Consider the following 26,351-nt stretch of genomic DNA (forward strand, 5'->3'; position numbering starts at 1 on the left):
GCAAGATCACAGCAGTTTATATCTCCAACCAATGCTGTGCCTCAAAGATGAGACTATCGCTGTTGAATCTCAGAGTGTCCTCTGGAGGGCACCAAGACACCCTAGTTTACCTTTAAAGATAACAGAAAAATACTTTTGTCCTGAGCCTCTTCAGAAAGGTGCTAAGCCAAAAAGAAAACAAGCAAAAAACCCAAAACAAAATAAAAAACTGAAATAAAGGGTTTCCAAATGCTCTACAGATGAGGATATTAGCTCTAAAGGAACATTCCTATTTTCTAGAGGCAGTGTTACTTAGCTCTCCGCCTGCACTTGCTTTTCCTCCTGGGCATCCGGACAGACTGCAAAATAAGTAATCATGCATGTGCCTATGTCTAGAAGTTCAAATGATACCATTATACGGATGTGATCACTTATTCAACTGTGTTCAAGCATTTTAAACACTACCTCTTACATCCCCCATAGAATAATGCAAGCCCCTTTTCCCTCTAGGTCACTTACTGAGTTATATTACTGAAATCCAACCCTTTACTCTGTTTCTTTGTGCTCCTTCTATCATTTAAAACAATCTCAGGTAACACTTACTGAATTAAATCCTACAGATCTCCTACTACCATATTTCTTCAAATCTAAGATGCCATTACTGATAGTAAGATACACAATTATTTTATGTATCATTAAGAAGAAAAAAGTATTAATCATAAGAATATAAGGTGATGGTCATTGTAACATGCATACTGATTTCAGTGACAGTAAAATATGAAAATGTGCACTTCTTGGTTGATAAAATTCAGTAAGTTTAATCAATTACCATAAAATGTTTTTATTATGTTGTCTTGTAGATGCAATAGAAACAAAATAATTAAATTACAGATCTCCAAATTTCTCAGCTAAAATGGAATTGAGATCATTTAGTTCATCTCCTTTATTTGATCCAGTGAAACTGAGGCCGAGAAATAAGAAATAACCTTTTCACTCAAACGCAGTTGATGGAAGAGTCAGGATTTGAACATAGTCTCTTGACTTTCTAGTTAGTGTTTTTTTCTCTCTGCAGCTGTAATGTTTTCCATTACAAGCACATAACTTGTGCTTGGCTATTGTACATATATTAAAAGAAACTTCTAGAGGAAAGGGGTAATTTAAAGAAACAGGTTGTTAGCAGGAGAATGTTTAATATGTAGAAAATGGAATGCTATTATGATCCTTTCCACCTCCGCACCACTTACAGAGAAAAAGCCCATTTAGGCCTTTACAAGTAGAATTCTGGTCTCTCCAAAAGTGTCCTATCATTTAAAACGTCAAGGCAATTAAGTAATCTAAAATTACTATTTCAAGCTACTGAAAAGAGAAATTTCTCTAATATGAAAGACAAACTGCAATATTCCCAAATACAGGGAGCCATGGAGAAAAAGATCTTAGGAAAATATGGTCGGGGGTACTTTGCTTGACTTGTTTCTTAAATTTTACTGTTAACTTTTGAGATAAACTTCTGAACAAGATATGTGAAAGTTTGTTCAAAGAGTAATCCTTCCAAGCCATGTGAATCTATGAAATGCATATGAGAGGTTTATTTTATTCTAAATATATTTCTCACTATGTTACTGAACTTCTGTAAGATGTGCAGTATTTAAAAAAAATAATTACATTGATAGACTAAGAAAAATATGCCTTTTTTTGAGCATAGAAGTGCAGAGATAATTCTCATTTCTAACCAATATTTGTTTTTATATATTTAAAAAATAATAAATAACAACATGAAGCTTAACTGACAAAAGAGATTTTCTTCATTTTGATATATTATTTTCATTTGTTTTGGTGATAATCATGTAAAAGTTTAATTTACAGAATAAAAAATAAAACCTAGATGGTCCCTTTAGACCATAAATATTTAGGTCAGGCTTATTGATAAGAAGAAGTTATTTAAAAGTTGTATCTCCAGAGTTTTAGAAATCAAAGCCATGGCATCCCCAGTTTTGACGAATGAGGCTGGAAATAACGAGCCAACTCAGTTAAATGATTTTTCCCAGAAGTTTAATATTTTGGTGTTTTTTTTGTACTAAACTGAGCAGATATGTTGGTCCTCAGTAGAATGGTCTCATTAGGCTTTTTCAGAATAAGAGAAGCACTGTCACAGGACAAAGGAAATAAATGAATAACTCTCTTTGTGTCATGAATATGTAACTGAGAAATAGGTAAATCTAAAATTTTTAAAGATTACTTCTGGGAAAAGAGGAAGTGATGAAATCACTATCTAAAAGGTGAAACATAGTGGCGGTAATAGCTCATGAACTGAAACAGAAGTAAAAAGTACAGTAAAAGTCTCCTTAGTCCATATGGCTAGATCTCAAGATCATAAATGGAAACCACCCCCTAGAAACTCTAATGAATGAGTATGTAGAAAATTGAATGCTATTATGATCCTCCCCACTCCTGCTCCATTGAGGGAGAAAAAGACCATTTATGTTTATACAAGGAGAGTTTGACCCTACCTAAAGGGTCCCTATCGTTAAAAACAAACAAAAAAGGCCGGGCACGGTGGCTCACGCCTGTAATCCCAGCACTTTGGGAGGCCAAGGTGGGTGGATCACGAGGTCAGGAGATTGAGACCATCCTGGCTAATACGGTGAAACCCCGTCTCTACTAAAAATACAAAAAAAATTAGCCGGGCATGGTGGCGGGCGCCTGTAGTCCCGGCTACTCGGGAGGCTGAGGCAGGAGAATGGCGTGAACCCGTGAGGTGGAGCTTGCAGGGAGCCGAGATCGCGTCACTGCACTCCAGCCTGGGTGACAGAGCGAGACTCGGTCTCAAATAAACAAAAAAACAAACAAAAGGTGCAATGTATGTGAAAATGCCAGTGGAAGATGATCCAAAGGGGACTGTGTTCACTAATTTCACAAGAATGCCAACGACCTTGAAAATGGCAAGGAGTATGAAACCATTTATCTATTCAATAATTTCACCTGAAAGAAGAGATGTTCTTTGATTTCATCTGCATCGCGTGGACCACATCCCAATCTCTTCTTGGGATCTTTCATCAAAAGACGCTGAATTAGGTCTTTAGCTAAAGCACTCATTTCTTGGGGATATGGAGGCTCACTTTTTAATATTCTCCTGTAAGCAGACAAAACTTGCTGTTAAAACAACCAGAGGATAACCAAAAAACAAAAACAAAAACAAAACCAACAACAACACAGTGAAATACACTTTGAAACTGAACCACAAGTGAAAGAGAGATATAAATACTTAACATGAATCAATAATACCTCAATACTGTTGAAAAAATATTTAGAATGAGATACCATGAAGTCAAATTTCTGAAATTCAAATGAGCAGTAACAAAAAATGTTGGCTCATTTTTTCAGTATAAGTCAATCCTGGTTGGAGGCTACCATCCCAAATATTTTGCTGGGGGAAAAAAGGAAAAGCTTGAGGCTAGATTAGACATCCCATATATAGACTAGACTCTATGATTAAAGATTTCACAACATAAAACACTCTTAACAAATTCAGGTAAGTGAATGGGAATGCAGAGGGAAGTCCACCAAGACAAGTGGGGTCAGACCCACTTGGAGATGGTTCAACTCTTGACATCTGGAAATGAGCACTAGAGCTGGGGATTTTCATGGGGTAAAAGTATCTGCTTCATTGTTTGCTGCTATAAAACAGCCAGACAAGCCCTATGAGGCAGGTAGAGCTCAGAGATGGAGTAAAGTCCACAATTTATTATGTAAAGTAAAAACGTAAGATGGTAATAAAGTTTCTTGATGAGAAATTTATTCTAAGGTTACAGAAGAAATCAATCCAATCCAAGTGTACCCTTCTCCCTCTTAACATCCAGATCAAAAATTTAGTAAGAGATATTGAAGGGAATGACTGAAATTAAGAACCTTAACACAATATATATGAAGACAGTTACTCCATTAATTGGGTTTGCAAAAAGATTCCCTATTGTGCATTAAAATATTAATAATCGTTATGGAATAAACACAGATAGTGTATAAGAGACAGTATACATTATATACTGAGTTATAATATAGAATTTGGAGTTACAATTCTATATTACATAATATAGAATTTGGTGAGTTATAACATAGAATTTGGAGTCAGACTGAGTCCAACATTGGCTCTGCCTTGACCTTGTGTGACCCTGAGATAACTAAATGTTGTACCTCAGTTTTCTCACCTGTAAAATGGGCATAACATCAGTGCCTACGTAAAATGGGTATTATGATGCTTAAATAAGACCTGTAGAGTACTTAACATAGTACCTAGCACATAGCAAATGCTCAATTAACGTGAGCTACTGTTAAACTCCCTCATTCCAAGGCAAGCATACAGAAAATAGGCCAGATGCTTCATCAAGAAGCCACTGAGAATCAGTGAAATGATAATGAAACTGTAATTTTTTACAAAAGATTCCAGCAGCATTGTTAATCTCAAAGTTAATTCTACCTCTAGCACTTAATTCTGGGAACCCAAGAAAATGTTGGTAAAACAAGGAAAGAAAGGAAAGAAATAAGCAACACCCTCTCTGCTTTTTGATTCTTTAATACTCTCCCATTGCTCACTGCTTGTCTGGGTTTTTGGCATTAATAGACAATTCTCTTCTCAGATCAGACACAGGCATGTCTGAGAGAGAAACTGGGAATCCTGTTTCTCAGGGAAAAATAAACATAGCTTTTCCCATTTTCTCTACCTTTACTGTACTTTTTGCAGGAAAAAATCTTTGCATAAAGGATCAGGGTCGAGATAAGCAAATTGTGACATTTACTTTTGTTGAATCAGGGTAGAAATATATGCACTTTGGCTGATATCATCTTAGCAAACTGAGTCTGCACCATCTATTACTTCTTAAACCTTAAGAACACTTCAACGTGTACTGGAAATCTACTCAATACCAGGTGCTGGGGAAAGAACAGTCAGTCCTGTGAAGACAGAAAGGAGAAATGTCCACCATGGTGGGTTCATCCTCAAAAGGAGAAGTACACAAAAATGGCTCTGCTGAGATGCCAAGTCTGGGAAGAAGAGCACAAGGAGACCACATGCAGGGAGCTAGAATTTTAAATTCAGATGAGGCAGAGACCACATTGGGAGAAATTGAGTAGAAATCTGAAAGAATGTCGGCGGAAAACAGTGCTGATGAGGGAGCTTGGAGAACGACAGTGATGGCCTAAACCTCTCCTTTTCCTGAGTGAAAACTGTATGGCCAGAGGCAGCAGCAGGAGACCCTAGCAGATGACGAGGAGTATCTTGCCCCACCCTGTGAAAACAAAAGGTACGTGGAAGGAATATCACTAAGGCTCCCTGTTGTCCTGGTAAACAGAGTGCCACGGGCTTTCCTCAGTGATGTGAGGAGGTTCTAAAGCCTATTCCTGCTAGAAAACAGCAGTGACAGGAAGAGAACCAGACACTGGGAGTGGTGTGGTGAGGAGAAAGGGCCTATAGCAGGTTACATCTTTTCTCCACGAGAAGGTGATCCCAGATGTAACTATTTCTTATACCATATCCTTGAACTGTACTGGGCTAAGATGACTGTGGCGTGGCAGGTGGGTGAGGTGCTGTGAAAACTCCTCCTGGAAGTGAGCTGCATTTGGACTGAGACATATGAGCAGGCATGCAGGCCCCTGGAAGCCATGCTCACAGGCTGTTATAAGGGACAGTTCCTGCACTCAGCTTCCCATGCTGGGGTGGTCCATAAGCTCCCGCTTATTCTCATCACCAGTGGTTGAGTGTGTCTTCTGTGGGCTGGGAAGCCACGCATAGGTGGTGGGAAGGTCCCCGATGAAGATGTGTTTGATGCTGTAATGTCGATACACTGTTTCCTGTCCTGCATCCTTATATAAAGCTAAGTAAAACTGGTGCCAGATTCCAGTCTATTGTGACATGTGAGTGTGAACGTCAATCTGAACCCCAGACCACTGCTGGCTATGCAGAATGGGCATTGCAGAAGTGGGGTTGAGGGTAGAGGACTCTGAGGGACATTTAGTCATAACAATACTAGAAGATCCTGCAACAAGGGTAGGGAGACATTTCTTGGGTGTTGCTGTCACTTTTCCTCCTCCAATGTGCTTGATTTCTGAATTGGTAATATCCCAAAGTTATCTTTTTCTTGCTTAAAAATGGATCTGGGAAACTCCAGAAATGAATTACAATTAGGTAGAGCCCAAATAAATCTTAGAGTCTTCTGTAAAGTCAGAAAAAGCTCTGAGTTGATAAGCCATATTAAACATTTCACATGTATGTTATTTAATCCATATAATAATCCTATCAAAAGACTTCTATTTTTATCCTTCTTTTACAGATACGGAAAGACTCCTTTCAAAAAAGCAAGAAATGTGAATATTAATTAAACTTGCAACAAGGCCTTAGAATATGGGTGACTTTAATATTCATTTACAAAATACACAGCACAAGTAAGAAAATTTTAAAAAGGAAAATTGGGGTGACTGCCTAGCCACATATTACAATGTATCATGAAATGAAATTGCTAAAGTGAGGTGCTAACAAAATAAATAGCCAAATCAAGTGAACATAGATGACACATTGTGAAAAACAACCAAGCTTATATAAAAACTGGAATTATTGTTATTATTATTATTATTTTGAGATGGACTCTTGTTCTGTCACCAGCCTGGAGTGCAGTGGTGCAATTCTCCTACCTCAGGTTCAAGCAATTATCTTGCCTCAGCCTCCCAAGTAGCTGGGATTCCAGGCACCCACCACCACACCTGGCTAATTTTCGTATTTTCAGTAGAGATGGGGTTTCACCATATTGGCCACGCTGGTCGAACTCCTGACCTCAGGCGATCTGCCTGCCTCGGACTCCCAAAGTGTTGGGATTACAGGAGTGAGCCACCGTGCCCGGTCAAAAACTTGTATTATTTAAAAAAAAAAAAAAGACCAGCTCACATAGCAAAAGGCCACAAATGTTGGGGAAACCAGTTGTACAGGAAATAAACAAACAAAAGCAAGACCCTTGCCTTATATTACAACCCAAATTGATTCCAAATGGATTGAGGAACTGCATGGAAAAAACCAAATGAAATAAAATTAAAATACACACCAATAATACAAAAATGAATACAAAATTTCTTCCTACTCATGAATTAACTTTCTGGAAACCTCTGTGGCAAAAGGAAATCACAAGTGATTAGCTTCACAATGTACAGAATAAAGGATAAAGACACCAAAATTAAAATTAAACCTATTATGGGAGAGGTACAGGTTCATAGGCAGACAAGTAATAAGCAAGGATGATAAAATATTCATGGTAGAATCTAGGTAGTGAGTGTGTAGGTGTGCACTGTAACAAATGTTTGAAAACTTTTGTAATAAAATGTTTCAGAAAAAGTAAACCTATGAAGTTTTGTACATGTGTCTTTGTATGTTCACTAAAATATAACAAAGACCTGTCTCAAAAAAAAATCACTGACATTTAAGCACAACAGTCTTAGTAACATGGGCGATGCTCACTTCTTTTTTTATTTTTATTTTATTACTATAATAATTTTTTTTTTTTGAGACAGAGTCTGGCTCTGTTGACCAGGCTGGAGTGCAGTGGCACAATCTCGGCTCACTGCAAGCTCCGCCTCCCAGGTTCACGCCATTCTCCTGCCTCAGCCTCCCAAGTAGCTGGGACTACAGGTGCCCGCCACCTCGCCCAGCTAATTGTATTTTTAGTAGAGACGGGGTTTCACCGTGTTAGCCAGGATGGTCTCGATCTCCTGACCTCATGATCTGCCCAGCTCGGCCTCCCAAAGTGCTGGGATTACAGGTGTGAGCCACTGTGCCTGGCGATGCTCACTTCTTAAACCCTCTGAGGTCTTTGTTCAAGTGTCAACTTTTCAGAGAAGCTTGCTCTAACCATCCTATCAAGAATAGCCGTTACCCCCATACTCCTTATCCCCTGGCTCTGTTTTATTTTTCTTCATGCATACCATATGTTTGTCTATTATTTATCTCTCCCAACTAAAACATAAGCTCTAATGGAGTAAGAATTTTCTTTGTTTTGTTCACTGCTTTATTCCCAGGGCCTAGAACATTGCTTAGCACATAGCAACTCCTCAACAAATATTTAGTGAATAAATAAATGTCAAATTGTTTTCTACTTACTGTATCTTGCCCACTCAGGATCTTTCTTCCTCACAGTTTCAATGAGATGCCTGCAAATAACTCTTTTGCTTTTCTGCAGATGGAATGCATTCTCATGGATTGTTTACTTATTTCTATTTGTTCTCCATTTAAAAGTTCACAATCTTTTCCATTTCATGACTTAATGTTCTTGACTTTTACTTCCTGGTTCCCATGCGGTCCCAGAATTATAAAATTATTTATGTGCCTGCCTGAGTTAGAAACAGCTCTCAGTAAACTTCACTTACTCTACATTTTTGTTCAACACTAGGGAAAAGTTAAGCATATTATGGTGTATCCACTCAATAGCATGTTATGCAGCCATTACAAAATTATGTTTTGTATTGTAATTAGAGAACAAAACGCTTACAACATAAATTTCAGCAAAAACTGAAAAATATAAAATTATATTTCTAGTATGAGCACAATATTATACAAGTAAAAAAGAATAAAACAAAATATATCAAAACATTAATAGTATATGTCTCTGGGTGTTATTATTGACTCTTTACCCCATATGCATACCTTAAACTATAATGAACATGACATTAAAGTGGGAACAACAAAATAAATTTTCTTACAAGATCATGAACCCGCTGGCAGGGGTACACAGAGTGGCAAGGAGGCAATGGAGTCCTGAACCTCCCATGTGCCACTATGGGTAACTCCCCACCATCTTTTCTCTTCTATCCAGCCCAGTCTGCATCTCCATCATGAATGCTTCCCTGACAGCCCAGCCCCAGGGAACCAAACCTCCTTTGTCCTCCCCCAGCATTCTTCTTACCTAAAAGCACTCAGACATTTGTCAAAACTCCCTGATATTATGAATTTTCATGTATTTATTCCATATCCTCCCAAATGTTATATAAGTGTTCTTAGGACAAGGACTTTGCCCTCTATTTCTCTTTCTCCTTAGTAAAAAATTATTCAACAAATACTCCACTGATTTCATGAAATCAATTCCCTGCAGTCCGTGGGCCAGTGCTTCCCAGTCCTTTACCTGAAATAAGCACCTGCCAGACTTGGAAAGAAAACAGCAGCATGGAAACAATGTTACCCGTGAAGACAGCATGGAGTAACTTTCCAGTAACTCTGTATTTGATCCCAGTCCAACCTCACAGTAGCTCTGAGTCCCAGGCAAGTTACATCCTAGTTTCTTCATCTGTAAAATTGCATATGCTACCACTTATTATTCAGGGTTCTGAGGATTCCAGAATATAACGTGGGTGACTTCTCAGCACAAAGGCTGGCACATAGCGGTCCCCAGGTGAACAGTGCTGCTGATGTCACTCTATAGTAGTCTCTCTGCCTTTAGCTATGAGACAGGCTGTCACTTCCCTTTTGGTGTTACTGAGTTCTTCCTTGATCCACTTAACCTGTGTTTCCTAGGCCACACCAGCCAGGTCATTAATAATAAATTGAGATTATTTGGCTGGTATACTTATCTGCTTCTGTGGAATCTGTGACTGCACTCAAAAGTCTCACCCACCCAATAACTCTTGGAGTTGTCCCCAGGGCATGACTTATGTAAGCTATAAATACTCTTCTTCACTGTCACATAAACCATCTTTTTTTCTTTTTTTTGTTAGGCGGAGTCTCCCTCTGTTGCCCAGGCTAGAGTGCAGTGGTGCGATCTTGGCTCACTGCAGCCTCCAACTCCTGGGTTCAAGCGATTCTCCTGCCTCAGCCTCCTGAGTAGCTGGGATTACAGGCACTCGCCAGCAGGCCCAGCTGATTTTTGTATTTTTAGTAGAGACGGGGTTTCACCATGTTGGCCAGGCTGGTCTCAAACTCCTGACCTCAAGTGATCTACCCTCCTCAGCCTCCCAAAGTGCCAGGATTATAGGCGTGAGTCACTGCGGCTGGCCACATAAAGCATCTTGTTTCCCTCTTCTGCCCAGTATGCTAAACAGGTCTCCTACCACACTGCCTGGGAAGCCATCTGAGAGGTGCACACTCCTGCCATCGCTTCTGGGACTGAAGGAAAAAACTTGTTTCTTACAAAGTTAGGGGAACCAAAGATGAATGCGTGATACTGCAAAGATTTTGCTGAAAAGAGCTTTGTTTTCTTTTTAATCTATAGCATCTTCTATCTAAAAGTGATAGATACTACCAAAAATTGCCCTTCTCTCAATGGCTAAGCCTTCCTTAGTGAACCAAGCTGTTCTGCTGGGGGTCCTCACCCTTAGGCTCTTGTGCAGTTAGATTGCTGGTGAGGCTACTAGACTGGCTTTTAGATGTGCTTGGATGTGTCTTAAATAAGATTTAAAAGTTATTTAGTATGACTTTTATTGCCAGACCTCTTCCTGTCTCTTTTCCTTTGTATACTTTTTTCTGTAGCCCAGACAATGCTGTTAAACCTTTACTTCTCCACTCATTCCATTATGGCCCTTAGACTACCTTTCCCTAACAGGGGGAGGATGACAGTGATGGAAGAGAGTGGTAAACCCAGACTTTGGGGGTTCCTTGGAGCCAAGTGGCTGCATGTTATAATAAAACTAAGACACTGTTTAGAGTTCAGAAGCAGACTTCAATGCAAGGAATTCCAAAGAGAAAGCTAAACTGAAAAGAGCTGGAGGCAGAGAGCAACAGCCAGAGTATAGAGCCGAAATTATCACCCAAAGTGATGAGACGTTCTTTGGGAGGCCACGGAGAACCATAAATACATGAGAAACAGCAGGTCATCCAGAGACCAAAATGTGTGACAGAGTCGTGAACACAGAAGGCTACCTTCTTCCTTTCACGGCCCTTTCCAGTATGTATGAGGCTGATCTTTGACTCTGGGTTGACTGTAGTAGTAGAGAACTGGCTGGGGTGGTACACAGAGGTGCTGGCAAAGAAGCTACACTGCAGCAGCATCGGGGAAACAACAGAGGGCCAGGCCTCCAGTGAGAGACTAAGGCCTGGGAAATGATAGGCTGACTGATGATGTTTCACTCTTTCACCGAGGCTGGAGTGCAGTGGTACAATCTCAGTTCACTGCAACCTCTGGCCCCTGGGTTCCAACGATTCTCCTGCCTCAGCCTCCTAAGTAGCTGGGATTATAGGCGTCCATCACCATGCCTGGCTAATTTTTGTATCTTTAGTAGAGATGGGGTTTTGCCATGTTGGCCAGGCTGGTCTCGAACTCTTGACTTCAGGTGATCCACTGGCCTCGGCCTCCCAAAGTGCTAGGATTACAGGCGTGAGCCACTGCACCTGACCTATCCCTAGGTTTTATTCAGGACTCCAAATGCTCCACCCCGCTAGGGAGTGCCTCAGAGCAATTAATAATGAAGTATGATTCACCCCAACAGGTTGTACAGTGAAGCAGTGCAAAAAAAAAAAAAAAAAAAAAAAAAATGGAGAAAGGAAAGAAGATACAGAGTTGAGGAGTATGAGTGCCAAAGGAAGGGCCATTTCACCCTGTCCTCTCCTTGCCATCCCCTCCTGTTGCTGGACTTTAGTCTGAAGCTGCTGCAATTGCCTCGTGTAGATGAATGTGTATATGAGTAGCTACTGTGACAAACTTAGAAAGTTTTTGGCTAACTAGTCAAAAAAAACCCTGGGAAACATAGATACTCATACTGGGTACAGAAATACCTAAAATGAAGATGAAAAGAATAAACCCCCAGCAAATTGAGAATCAAGGAGGCTTTACAAAATATGCCAATAAAGGATTTTATCGTAAAGACCTAAGAAAGTCAAGAAAAATAATACATTTGATTTCTTCTTAAAACAGGGTAAAAAAAAAATGATACTTGTAGTTACTCTATACATGACTCCAAAAGCAACATATCTCAAAATTAATTACCTAGGCAAAGGGTTGGCAATCTTTTTTGTAAAGGGCTCATGGTAGGCAGACTTTGGCTTCAATGAGCACTGTATATTTGCATTCACAGCCTCTTACCTGTGGATTGGACCTAGTGCCTTCCGTATAACCAATACTTGGTACAGAAAGATGACAGGATGTCAATTGCATGATTAGGTTACAAGGCATCCCATCTTCCTAGTGGACTCTACTGCCTTTCCAGCTCACAGGCTCTGACAAAGAGAGCTGTCAGGTTAGAAGGGTCCACATGGCAAGGAACTGAGAGTGGCCATTGGCCTAAAAGATGTTCTATACAGAAAGGCAATAAAAGCTAATGGAAGCCAGGCGTAGTGGCTCATCCTGTAATCCCAGCACTTTGGGAGGCTGAGGCAGGCGTATCACTTGAGGTCAGGAGTTTGAGACCAGCTTGGCCAACATGGTGAAACCCCATCTCTACTAAAAATACAAAATTAGCCGGGTGTAGTGGCATGTGCCTGTAATGGAGCTACTGGGGAGGATGAGGCAGGAAAATCACTTTAACTTGGGAGGTGGAGGTTGCAGTGAGCCGAGATCATGCCGCTACATCCAGCCTTGGTAACAGAGTGAGACTCCATCTCAAAATTTAAAAAATAAATAAATAAAATAAATTTAACAAATAAAATAAAAGCTAGTGTAAGACACATAAGAAAAGCACAGGTACATATATTTAAAAAATAAGAAACAGACTCACAGAAAAGCTAAAACCCAATCATTCCAATCTATAATACTGATAATTTAATATTTGTCCAAAATAGTACCAGGATATGAGAAATCTAGAAATGATTTCTAACAAATAGCTAAAAGAACTAGAAAGATTTATCCTAGATAAAACTATCCTTAAGGTAATGTCTGGAAAGAAATAATAGAATTATTCCATGTTCTTGAGCAGGCAGGACCAAAATCAACATTCAGAAATGAGAAAATAATAATTTCAGTTTAAGTGGGGGAAAACTCATAAACTAAAGTTGTCCATTAATGAACATAGCTTCCTTAAAAACACCTTATATAAGCTCCATCCTTTCCATGATGGCAAAACTATCAGGGATTCTTACAGACAAAGGGATTCTTATGGCAGGGGAAAAGCTGGACTCTAAGATTCTTCTCATTGTAAGTTCTTAGCATATTTTGAAATTTGATATACTGGAAAAATATTTTTATTCTAGGCTACCTGTAGACAAAAATGGCAAACAGATAACTCAGATAATACATTACTTTGAAGGACGATAAAAAGGGGACAGATAATGACACATTTATCTAAATGATACATATAAGATTTGTGCCAGGAAAGATACTTAGAATGATTATTCTGAAAGGAAAATGTAGTGTAGGGTAATTTAGTTATCACATTGTTTGTAAGTTTCTGTCACACACACACACACACAAACCATGAAATTACAGGTTGACACCATGACAAAATGGATAATTAATTGATTAAAGGGAAGGAATCCTATTTAAATTCTTGAAAAGTCTATTTGCTTTAGTTGTAAGGTTTTAGACAATCTGATTCAGGCTCTCTTTCTCTTTCTAAAACCAGAATGCCAATTGATTAATATAAAGGGAATAAAAGCAATTTAAATGTGAACATTACTTTATTCAGAATATTCTTGTCATCATAAGCAATATACTTCTCTCCACACTCAGACCTACAGTGGAAAGGAAAATTATTTTAAAAAGATTGCCCGTATATGTGGAATCAGAAAGACGGGAATTAGAGAAGCCACCACTTAATGTTGTCAGGCTAAGGCCACCTTTAGTACTTGTCACCATGACAGGTATGATCTTGCAACTGGACCCAAATTCTCAGGACCGTGGCCACAGTTTCCTATATTCTGAGGTATTTTCAAACTGCCAAAAAATCAATTTAAAATAAACAAAGTCATATTTATAATTTTTCATAAGAGGTGTGATTTTAACTCACCCTGATTTTAAAAAGAAGTACTGCTCACTTAACTTTGGCACTAAATAAACTGAAACAGTGAGAAATCATTTTTCTAGCCTGTCTTGGAATAGGTACACTTTAAATTTAATAACAGTTTTACTGAAGTACAATTGACGTACAATAAAATTCCCATATAAAAAGTGTATAACTGTATGTTTTTTTAATTTCATGGAAGAAAATGTTCTATGTTTGATAAGTTTTGACATATGTATGCACCTGTGAAACCATTGCCACAATCAAGATAATAAACATACTCTTCACCTTCCAAAGTTTTCCTATGTTCCATTGTAATCTCTCCTGACCTCCCCCAATCCCAGTCCCCAGGCAACTGCTATTCTGCTTTTTGTCACTGTAGATTAGTTTGCATTTTCCAGAATTGGAATCATATGGTATATATTCTATATTTTCTTGCTTCTTTCACTCGGTGTAATTATTTTGAGATTCATCCATTTGCAAGTGTATAAACAAATAGTTCCTTTTTTTAAGAGATAGGGTCTTGCTACATTGCCCAGGCTGACCTCAAACTCCTGGGCTCAAGCAATCCCTCCACCTCACCCTCCTCTGCAACTGCGACTACAGGTGCACTACCGCACATGTCTTAGATAAATTCCTTTTCATTGCTAACGAGTCTTCCATTTGTATGAATAAACCACAATTTGTTTAACCACTTACTTGTTGACAGATATCTGGGTTATTTCCAGTTTTCGGTTATTACAAATGAAGTTGTCATGAACATTCATGCACAAGTTTTTATATAGACATATGTTTTCATTTCCCTTGGTAATTACCCAGGAGTGGAATGGAGAGATCAGACAGTGAGTAACGTTTAACTTTTTAAGAAATTGCCTATTTTCCAAAGTTTTTGTACCATTTTACATTTCCCCTTGCAGTGTATGAAAGTTCCAGTTCCTCCACGTCTTTATTAGCACCTGGTATTATCAGTCTCTTTATTTTTAGCCATACGAGTTGAGTATATAGTGGTATTTCATTGATGTTTTAATTTGCATTTCCCTAAAGACTAAAGGTGTTGATAGTCTTTTCATGTGCTAATTTGCCACCTACACATCTTCTCTGGTGAACTGTCTGTTTAAATTTTTTGCCCATTTTTAAACGTGGTTGTTTGTTTTCTTGAGTTTTAAGAATTCTTTATACATTCTGGATACCAGTCCTTCAGCAGACATACGATTTAAAATTTTATCCCAGTCTGTGGCTTGTCTTTTCATTCTCTCAAACAGTTTTGAAGAGCGGAAATATTTAATTTTGATGAAGTCCAATTTATTAATGTTTTCTTTTATGGATTGCACTTTTTGTGTCATATCTAAGAAATCTTTACCTAAATCAAGCTCACAATGTTTTTCCTTTATGTTTCCTTCCAGAAGTTTTATAGTTTTAGCTTTTACATTTAGGTCTATAATCCATTTTGAGTTAATTTTTCTATATGGTATGAAGTATTTCTTGAAGTTCACTTTTTTCCATCTGGATAGCCAGTGGTTCCAGCACCATTTGTTCAAAACTATCTTTACAGAAGTGACTTTGCATCTTTGTCAAAAATCATTTGCCACTGATCATCTGTCTGTCTTGACACCAAAACCACAATGTCTTAATTACTGTAACTTAGAACAAAGTTTATTTCAAGACTTCTATTTCTTCAAAGCTAATTTGGCTATTCTAGGTCCTCTGCATTTTCATAATGAATTTTAGACCCAGGTGGTCAATTTCTAAAGAAAAAAAAATGCCTGCTGGAAATGTGACTGTATTGAATCTACAGTTCAATTTGGCAAGAAATAACATCTTAACTATATGGAATAGTTCCCTCACTGTGTGCTTACCAATACTCAACTGAATACCTCTGCACATCTCTGGACTTCCCTCTGGGTGCCACTCTTGTCTCCCACACTCTGGCCTGCAAACTCTAGCTGTCTTGATCTTCTTGGACTCTCAGTTCCACCTCCTCAACTGCGTCTGGGTTTTGCAGCCTGGAAATGCTCTCAAGGCAGTAAGCTGGGGCAATCACAGGGCTCACCTCATATATTTTTCCGCCTCTCAAAGATCATTGTCCTTCACTTCCAGATGTCCAATGTCTTCAAATCTGTTGTTTCATGTATTTTGCCCATTGTTAAAATTGTTTCAGGCAGGAAAGTAAATCTGGTCCCTGTTATTCCATCTTCTTTGGAAGTGGAATCTCAATTTTTAATTTTTAATGCCAAATCTGTTCTCAAAGTTATAAAATTCAAGTAAAAACAGGACAAAAACATAACTAGTAATTAGTATAATGTTGGTCACTATTTACTTATTTGTTCATTAACCCATTTTATCCCTCAAATATTTAGGGAGTTCTATATAGCAAGTACTGAGAATCAAAGCCAGACATGTCCCTTACTCTCACAGAGCTTACAATCTAGTGTGACAGATAGACATTAATCAAATAATTATAAACAAAAATGTAACACTGCAACTGTGATAGCTGCTATGAAGGAAAATAAGAGAATAATGCTCTGAGACCTACAAGAGGATAATTTTATGGTATTTGTTTCTGTTGAGCCTACGTTCATGAGTTCAAAAATGCCATTACTGTTTCTTCATGTTAAAGTCACAAAGAAATAAATTACATACACAGTGGAGAAAAAAGTATCCATTAAATAAACTTCTCAATATATGACGTATCTACTAAGTGTAAGACAATATTCTAAGTGCTCTGGGGCACACCAAAATCATGACACTACAGATGATAAGTTAAACTTCAGATTCAATTGGACACATACAATCAGTATAAAGAAATATAAAGGTAACATATCTATATGCTATATGATAGAAAAGAAAATTTACCACATAAACATCACTTTGTCTATCCTCATTTAAAAAAATTATTGTTTACATCAGCCTAACTGCAGAAATGTGATCAGTTCCTTTGAGAAAACAATGCATTTATTTTATTTTGTCAAATCTTACCTAGATATCTCAGCTTGGGAATTTTTTTCTCCATCAACAGTGAAAGGAGATGCTCCAGTTAGTAATTCATACATTAGAACACCTAAACTCCACCAATCAACTGCCTATAAAACAACAATAATTTCATTTTATAGAATTATCAACTAAAATATTTTGTAAGAAAGAAAAAAATGAAGAAAGCTATCTATTAGGAAAATGTTTTAAAAAATGATTTTGTACACCTCCTTCTATGTAAGGAGTATTAAATTAGCACATGCAAGAAAGACATCTAGAAAACAAATATCCAAGTATCCTCAGCACAGAAAGTATGTTATTTCTTAAACTAGTAACCATTTACCTTGATTAATTAAAAAAATTTAAACTTGATATAAATTTTTAAAATTTTAAGTAGGTGATATTTCTTTGGGCTTATGATAAGGAACTAAAGTATTCAGCTCCAGTGAGCCTTATGAAATGTCCAAAAATCAAAGAACAAAAAATGAAAAAAAAATACCACATCCAAAGGTATGTTATTTTTTCCTAACTGCCTAAATCAATTTTTCTTCTAGAACCTATCACACATAAACCTCAGAGTCTTCACTGATGGGAAGATCTAAAATAATATAAAATAAAATGTGTTCTAATTTGGAAACCTATTTATAAATGCAGTTACCTGAACTGAGAACATAACAAATGATACATAATTTAAAGAATATTTTATTTTATTTTATTTTATTTGAGACAGGGTCTCACTACGTTGCCGAGGCTGGTCTCAAGCTCTTGGGGTCAAGCAATCCGCCCGCCTCAGCCTCCCAAAGTGCTGGGATTACAGGTGTGAGCCACCAAGCCTGGCCTAAAGAATCTTGATGTATTGAAAATTACTTCTTTTGTAATTAGGCAAATCAGAATTTTAATAACTGTTGAACACATGAGTGTACACCAATGAGAAATATTAGCTAGATGTTAAAATTTCAAACTATTTGCTTTGAATTTCTGGGGCCTAAGTTTCAGAGAGGTGACAAAATTTATGGGCTTAGAGATACTAAGAAAATACAGAGTGCTGACATACAAAACACATCAGGAAGACTAAAATCATGAGAGCAAAGGTATTTACTGAATATCTTCCCCACGCCAGGTGCTATGATGATCACTTTGCATACATTATCTCATTTAATAACCGTCAGGTTGTTCCAGGTGTGGGAAAAAATATTTATTGACTAGCTATATTCTGCACCTTAGGTAGGTAGAAATTCTAGGAGTAATACAAGATTTTCTTATGTGAAAATTAGTTCCATTAGGTCTTTGAAGATAATTTTCAAATTAACAGGTATAAATTCCTACCAAATTCCCCAACAGCTTCAAAGAATATCAAGAAGCAAACTAAACCAGCAATTAAACTCTTCTATTTATACAAGCAGTTTGACTGCCATTTGAGTCAGAACCCTCAGAATGTTTTGCTGTTGGATTCAAAACCACGTTCTTCAAATGACAAGAGATCAATAATCAGATTCTTAGCCCTGGGTCCCAAAACCAGTACCACACAAACTTGAAGAACGTGCTTTTAAATATATGATTAGTCATCAGGAAGGAGACCAGAGATTCTCCACAGCCAGATATCTGAACTGCGTATGTGGGACTCTGAAAGGGAATGAAGGAGAAGGAAAGATGGAGAACAAAAAATAGAATACCTTATTTGGATAAAGCTATTAATAAAACAGAAGTGTTAAAAAAATGAACAAATTTTGTACCCTTTAATACAGAAAAAAATCCACGACCTAGATTTTGTAACATAATTACTTAGAAAGTTTCTTCTAGAATCTTCATTTTGCACATACAAAGGGAAGAGAAGAGGCCAAAAAAATTGAGCTTTTTAGAGGGCTTAGGAAAACAAACTTAAACTATCTAGAACTCAGGATTTTTTCTTTCTCCTAGGGTTGTTAAAATATTTATTTCTGTTGGGAAGATAATCAACAGTCTCCAGTGTTTCTGGAAAGTTAAAGGCAGAAATTGGGAATAAGAAAATATCACTGATTCCCTTTTCATTGACCTCTCAGTGACAGCTTAAAAAGCAAATATTAACTAAAGGTGATACAGATGACTATGTTTCCGAATGTTTTTCTAGCAGAAATTAAAAATGCCAATAAATACTGTCCAAAACCATTCATCACGACTCAAACAGGAACAATGTGCAGTTTTACATGCAGTGACACTTCTGTATTGCACTGTGGTTCAGTTGCATCCTAAAAGGCCACGGTCTCATGCAAAAATAAGTAAGCAATTTTTTTTTGAGTTGCTGTCTCACTCTTGTTGCCCAGGCTGGAGTGCAATGGCGCGATTTCTGCTCACTGCAACCTCTGCCTCCAGGGTTCAAACATTCTCCTGCCTCAGCCTTCCGAGTAGCTGAAATTACAGGCACTCACCACCACGCCAGGCTAATTTTTTGTATTTTTAGCAGATATGGGGTTTCACCATGTTGGTCAGGCTGGACTCAAACTCCTGACCTCAGGTGATCCACCCACCTTGGTCTCCCAAAGTGCTGGGATTACAGGCCCATAATTTTTTAAAAGAATGGAGTCACAGTTTGTACTCTAAGAAATAGGCTCTCTCAATGGAAATAAAATAAAAATTATTTGACTAGTTTTAAGCTCTCAACTTTAATAAGACTGTTACTCTATAAAATAAAACACAATTCTCACCAATAAAACCTTTAAAAGGGAAATCTAGAATGTCCTAACCTTTCTATTATCTTTTTCCTCCAAAATACTAGATATCATAATGTGTTCAGGAATACAAAGCAAAAGAGAAAAAAAGGAAGGTAAGACAATCAACACCAAAAAGACGGCTCTGTTGAAGAGATGACCTAAGTTGTTAATTAGGATTCTTATAGTACATTTTATAGAAATATATAAAGAAGCATCAAAAATAGAACATACCTTGTCATGTCCTGAATCTCCCCCTCTGACAATATCTGGTGCCATGTATTCAATAGTTCCACAAAAGGAATATGCTCTTTCAGTCTTGAACAAACAAACAAAAAAGGGATTTGATTTCAAGCTAGTATGACAAGTGACAAAAGAAGAAAGTTGATAATACATGTTAGTGGTTGAGATACACTATAGTGGCAAAGTACTGGTAGAATCTACCTGACAGACCCTCTCTTCACTGGAACAGACCACCATCTACTTAATACGAGTTCTGGGTATATGTTATCCCATCAGAAAGACTTCTCATGCATGAAATGGTACCATCATCCATCCATCCATCCATCCTTTCCATGAATCCATTCATTCATTCTTGTTCACTTTTTGTATGTGTGTATACTTCAGTTGTGGATTTAATCTTTTTATTTTTTAAGAATGCAAATAGTCCTAGTAAGGCAACATGAACTGTCTAACACATTAGTATGAATGACTTTATTAGGCAAGACTGAGAAAACACTGGGAAACCTGAAGAGGGAGGAAAGACCAAATTCTAAGAAGGGGGAATAGTAAACCCAAAGATAAAAAAAGGATAAAAATTTTTTTTTTCTACCTTACCATCTTGTGTCCGTTTGACAATGCTAATGTTATGTTTAACGATGGTAAACAAAATCGTCTTTAAAAAAAGATCATTTCTTAAAGGTAGCTGTTTATTATAGAATTTTAAAAATTCAAAAGGGCTAATATATCATGCCTGAAAGTTAGCCTAAAAAGTTATTTTTTAGATGATCAATGATGCAATTACGTAGCTCATTTATTATCTCAACTTAGAGGAAGCTCACAACCACCCCAAGTTAAGTGCTTATAAGATATTTCTTCTTCCTTTTCCATGTAATTTTTGGCCTCTCTTATAATTCATTTTAGCTTATCTGGTGCTTTGGGGGAGGAGTTGATATGGTATACATTAAAAAATAATTATTTATTTGATAGAAATTCCAGGAGATAGAAAAATTAAGGCTTAAGTGTTGAGAAGTTCCAATCACTGAGAATAGTAGTAAACAAAGACAAACATTTCTTAATTCTCTCAATTATTTTAAACCCTTGCCATCTTACCCATCTTATAGTTCTAAATCTATATTTGCTTCCTCCTGTGTTATTCCCTCTGGGTTCTAACTTTTAGGTCTCTGCCTAAACTTCCTAAGAGTTTATCTTCTATTTGTAAAAAATCACCAATTGTAACTTTTGAATTTGTATTTATTTGCCTACGAAGATGCATAATGCCTTAAAATAATTGTACCAAGAAGACAAACTGACGAGATTTGACAGGGGAAGGATGCACCATAAAACATATTCCAGAGTTTCTGAGAGGAGCAGGAAAGACTTCAAGGTAACAATTCTACTATGCTTATGGTTTATTATTTGTTTAAAATACAATACTTTTTTCAAGTAACAATTTTCTCAAGGAGACAACCTATTTGACATTTATGCCCATACTATAAGCAACATTAGTTATCACAGTTAAAAAAATTGTGAATGAAAATTTACTTGATTATGAACAAAAATAGCAGGAGTGGGATGTGTGCAACATACTAGCAGATAATATGGAATACTCATGTGTTTTAAGTGATTAGCCAATCAAGGAGGTTTCATTGCTCCTTAGAGAAAAGGATTCCATAACACTGGATAAAAAGCTGGTTTCCTTCTAAGGAGGAATCCCAATAGCAACTCAAATGCCAGACTCAAGTATTTCTCTTTTTTTTTTTTTTTTTTTTGAGACGGAGTCTCGCTTTGTCGCCCAGGCTGGAGTGCAGTGGCCGGATCTCAGCTCACTGCAAGCTCCGCCTCCCGGGTTTACGCCATTCTCCTGCCTCAGCCTCCCGAGTAGCTGGGACTACAGGCGCCCACCACCTCGCCCGGCTAGTTTTTTGTATTTTTAGTAGAGACGGGGTTTCACTGTGTTAGCCAGGATGGTCTCGATCTCCTGACCTCGTGATCCGCCCGTCTCGGCCTCCCAAAGTGCTGGGATTACAGGCTTGAGCCACCGCGCCCGGCCAGACTCAAGTATTTCTCAATAAAGACTTTGATGAATTAATTCCTAGCTTTTATTTGCCAGTGTTTTGTCCTAATCATATCTACCTGTGACAGATAAATTCTGGTGTAAAATCACCAATGAAAACAGTTTTTTTTTCTCATCCCATACTTAGAAAGACTCTTAATGTTGGCAAATCTCCACACAAATATCTAGAAATGTTTTATTTTTAAAAAGGATTACATATTCCATTGGTAACTGCCAAAGACCAGGCTCACAAGAAAGAAAGGGGAATTCCTGGGTGCCAGCCAGGAAGTGGGTACAGAAAACCAGAGAGGTAGGCATATGACCTAGTGCTGTGGCTACACAAAGGGAGGAAAGGTGAGTTGTTACAGGTCTCAGCAATCCAGAAACTTGAGTTTTAATACCCTGTGAGGATAAAAGATGAGGCTGTCAGCTCAAATGAGATGGGCTAGAATTACCACTCTTGCATAAACCTTGAAACCAACGAAAGCTAAACCTCGGTGAAAACAAACTACAGAAAAATTAATTCACCTGCTAGCACTCATTTGTTTCTGTCTAGACCCTAGTTGAACAAGGTTCCTCCTGTGATCTTAAATGCCTAGGTTTATGCTTCTTAGATTTGAGATCTGAATTTACTCTTCCGCATGGTATGGAGAAGTAGGAAAATCTGGCCAACCTGGTGACACCCCGGGACACATGATAGAACCAGAGATATTCTCACAACTTAGCCTGACCAGAATTCCTATAAAGCCCTGATGTCTTGATATTACTCAGTAAGTGAACTAGACTCCACAGACACAACAAACAGAAGGATTACTTGAAACAGCAGAAAAACAATCTGTAAATGACCAGCATGCTGTAAAAGATAAAAGACACAAAAGAAGACAGCCTGGGCAAGATGGCGAAACTCTGTTTCTACAAAAAATTTTTTTTTAAATTTGCAGGGCATAGTGGCGCATGCCTGTAGTCTCAGCTACCTGGGAGACTGAGGCGAGAGGATCACCTGAGAGCAGGAGATCGAGGCTGCAGTGAGCCATGATTGCACCACTGCACTCCAGTCTGGGTGAAAGAGTGAGACCCTGACTCAAAAAAAAAAAAAAAAAAAAAAAAAAGAAAGAAAGAAAAAGAATAAAAGAGCTGTGCAAATAGAGAAATGAGGCAATAAAAAAGGCAGACTAAACGTATTAGACACAGCTAAAGAAAGACAGTACATTAGAGGATACTTTTGCAACATTTTGGATAATTTTCTCAAGACTTAGTAAAATTGCTGGGCATGGTGGTTCACACCTGTAATCCCAGTACTCTGGGAGGCCAAGGTGAGCAGATCACTTGAGGTCAGGAGTTTGAGAACAGCCTGGTCAACATAGCTCAAACCCTGTCTCTACTGAAAATGCATGGTGGCACATGCCTGTAGTCCCAGCTACTCATGAAGCTGAGGCAGGAGAACTGCTTGAACCTGGGAGGTGGAGGTTGCAGTGAGCAGAGATCACACCATTGAACTCCAGCCTGGGCCACAGAGTGAGACTCTGTCTCAAAAAAAAAAAAAAAAAAAAAAGACTTAGTAAAATTTACTAAAGACTTAGTAAATTTGAGAAAATTACCCAGAATGTTGCAAAAGTCCTAAGCAGATTAAATAAAAATATATTCCTGAGTGGCCACATTCTAATTCTATTTCTTCACTTGAGTGGTGGTTACAAGGGTGCTGCCTTATAATAATTCGCTGAGCCATACATTTATTTTGTTTTCTAATCTGTTTTATTTTACAATAAAAAGAGAAACATATATATGTATGTATGTGCATGTATATGTGTGTGTATCTGTATCTATATCTACATATCTCTCTATATGTATATCTCACAGGTCTATTCCTAGATCTATTTATACCCAGCAGCTATCAGTTAATATGCAGGGCAAAATAAAGCATTTTAAGATAAAGACAGAATTTATTAATCATTGATCTTTGCTGAAAAGAAATCTAAAGTATGTATTTTAGAAAGAAATAAACTGAACGTGAAAGAAAAAACTCAGATGCAAGAAGCAAGAATAAGCAGAGAAAACAAATGTGTAAGTAAATATAAACAAGCATTGAATTTATAAAAGTAATAACCACACAGTAATGATTAACTTGTGGAAATTCAGCAGGTAGGACTAAAATACTAAATAATATAAAAATTAGATAAATAATTGAAGTTGAAGCATTCTAATGTTCTTGTAGTGGTCATGATTGTCTGACAGATAATGGATAATTTCAGATTCTGTTAAGTCAGAGCGCAAGTTTAAAATCAGGGTAATATTACAGAAATGCCTTGTGTATAAAAATAAATGAGCAAATAAAATCAGGGTAATAACTACTAAAAGAATAGAAATAGAATATACATGACTTCTAGACCATTAGGCGGACATGAAATAAAAAGATCTTAGTCATTTAAATAGAAGACAGGAAAAAAGGAAAACAGAAGCAAAGAGAAACACAAAGCAAAAAAAGAGAAATAAAAAATATCAGTAATCATAATATACAGGTATCATAACGCACCAGTTAAAAGACAGAAACTCTTGATCAAAAAATAAAATCCAGCTATATGTTATTTACAAAAGGCACACCTAAAACATAATGACAAAGAAAGATCGAAAGTAAAGAGATGGAAAAAGTTGTATCAGACAGCACTAACCAACAGAAAGCTGGAGTATCTTTATTAATAGGAGAAATGAACTTTAAAGCAAAAGACTTATTAAAATTATGTACATTACAAAATAATAAAAGGAACACTTCACTAGGGAAATAACTCTATTCCAAGCTTGAATATCCTCAAAAATTTGTGAAAAGCCTTAAAAATATACAAAATAAAAATGGAGATATCTTCAAGGAGAAATGGACAAATCCACAATCATCCTGGGTATTTTAACGTATGTTTCTTATAAACCGACAGATCAAGAAGGAACAATATTAGTAAAGATATTCAAGATTTGAATGATACTCATGAAAATATACAAAATCCTCTATCAATTAGAGAACACAAACACAGTCTTTCAGGCATATATCTTTTTTATTTTCTTTCTTGCTTTTTGGAAACAAGGTCTCATTCTGTCATCCAGGCTGGAGTGTAGTGGTGTGATCACAGCTCACTGTAGTTTTGACCTCCCAGGCTCAAGTGATCCTCTTGCCTCAGCCTCCCAAGTAGCTGGGCTCATGATACCATGCCTGGCTAATTTTTGTACTTTTTGTAGAGAGACGCAGTTTCGCTATGTTGTCCAGGTTGGTCTCAAGCTCCTGAGCTCAAGTGATCCACCCGCCTCAGACTCTTAAAGTGCTTGGATACAGGTATGAGACACCACTCAAAGAAAAGGTGACAATGAATGTTAGAATAACAATAAAAAGGCCGGGCGCGGTGGCTCAAGCCTGTAATCCCAGCACTTTGGGAGGCCGAGACGGGCGGATCACGAGGTCAGGAGATCGAGACCATCCTGGCTAACACAATGAAACCCCGTCTCCACTAAAAATACAAAAAAATTAGCCGGGCGTGGTGGCGGCGCCTGTAGTCCCAGCTACTCGGGAGGCTGAGGCAGGAGAATGGCGGGAACCCGGGAGGCGGAGCTTGCAGTGAGCCGAGATCGCGCCACTGCACTCCAGCCTGGGCGACAGAGCGAGACTCCGCCTCAAAAAAAAAAAAAAAAAAAAAAAAAGAATAACAATAAAAATACTATACATAAGAACTTGTCGGATGCAGCTAGAGCTATTTTTTAAAATTCACAGCTTTATTTTAAAAAGATTAAATATTAGTGAGCTAGATGTCCAAATTAAAAGCTTAGAAAAAGAATATGAAAGTAGTTTATAGAAAGTAAAATGTACAAAATAATAAACTTCATCAAAGAAAGCAAAAAAAATGGAAGGCTTGACATAAGCTCTTTCTTACAAAAGACTAATAAAAGGGACACTTCTAATAAAGGATCAAGAAAAGTAACAAATGAATAATATCAGTAATTTAAAAGAAAACATTACTATAGTTACAGAGGTTTTTAAAAGTAAGGAAATTCTGAAGAAACTGATGTCAAAGAATTTAAAAAGATAATACAATTTTCTATAAAAATGTAACATTTAAGAAGAAATAAAAACTCTAAATATACTTGTAAGTATTTTAAAAATTAAATCAGTATTTGAAAAGCTACTTGTACTCACTTAAAATGAAAAAAAGAAAAAAAAAAAAGGAAAAAAACACACTGGCAGATTTGAAAGTGAATCCACACAAACCTTTAGTGGAAATGTATCTTTATCTTACATAAACCATTCCAAATCCATTTCATGGTGTTAGGACAACCTTGATACTAAAATGTGACAAATGCAATTTTATACAGGAAAATTATAGGTCAACTTAGAAAATAAAATCCTAAGTAAAATATTAGCAAATAAAATCCAGCAATGTATAAAAAATATACATCATGGAAAGTTAAGTTTGTTCCAGGAATTGAAAGATGGTCTAACACTGAAAAAGAAAACAAAAATCTATTCATATAATTCACATCATTATGTGGTTAAAGAGAAAAACCATAAGAATTTCCCT

At 37.2% G+C, this 26,351-nt stretch overlaps 1 protein-coding gene across 8 annotated transcripts in view; it reads right to left on the minus strand.

Moving 5' to 3' along the window:
* RPS6KA5 (ribosomal protein S6 kinase A5) overlaps nucleotides 1-26,351 on the minus strand; it is a 200,239-nt gene that overhangs the window by 32,266 nt on the left and 141,622 nt on the right. For 4 of the 8 annotated variants that reach the window (XM_005562022.5, XM_073998072.1, XM_005562024.5 and 1 more), the window contains 3 exons: nucleotides 19,758-19,841; nucleotides 16,846-16,949; nucleotides 2,959-3,109 (listed from right to left, as the gene is read on the minus strand). In XM_005562022.5, coding sequence (XP_005562079.1) covers nucleotides 2,959-3,109; nucleotides 16,846-16,949; nucleotides 19,758-19,841 — 339 coding nt within the window. Of the gene's footprint in view, nucleotides 1-2,958; nucleotides 3,110-15,919; nucleotides 16,045-16,845; nucleotides 16,950-19,757; nucleotides 19,879-26,351 lie in introns of those variants that run through there. The other 4 variants (XM_073998073.1, XM_065549228.2, XM_065549226.2 and 1 more) reach the window with 3 other exon arrangements.

The sequence above is a fragment of the Macaca fascicularis genome, chromosome 7 (genome assembly GCF_037993035.2).
Source record: "Macaca fascicularis isolate 582-1 chromosome 7, T2T-MFA8v1.1".
In the NCBI taxonomy this organism is placed as follows: domain Eukaryota; kingdom Metazoa; phylum Chordata; class Mammalia; order Primates; family Cercopithecidae; genus Macaca; species Macaca fascicularis.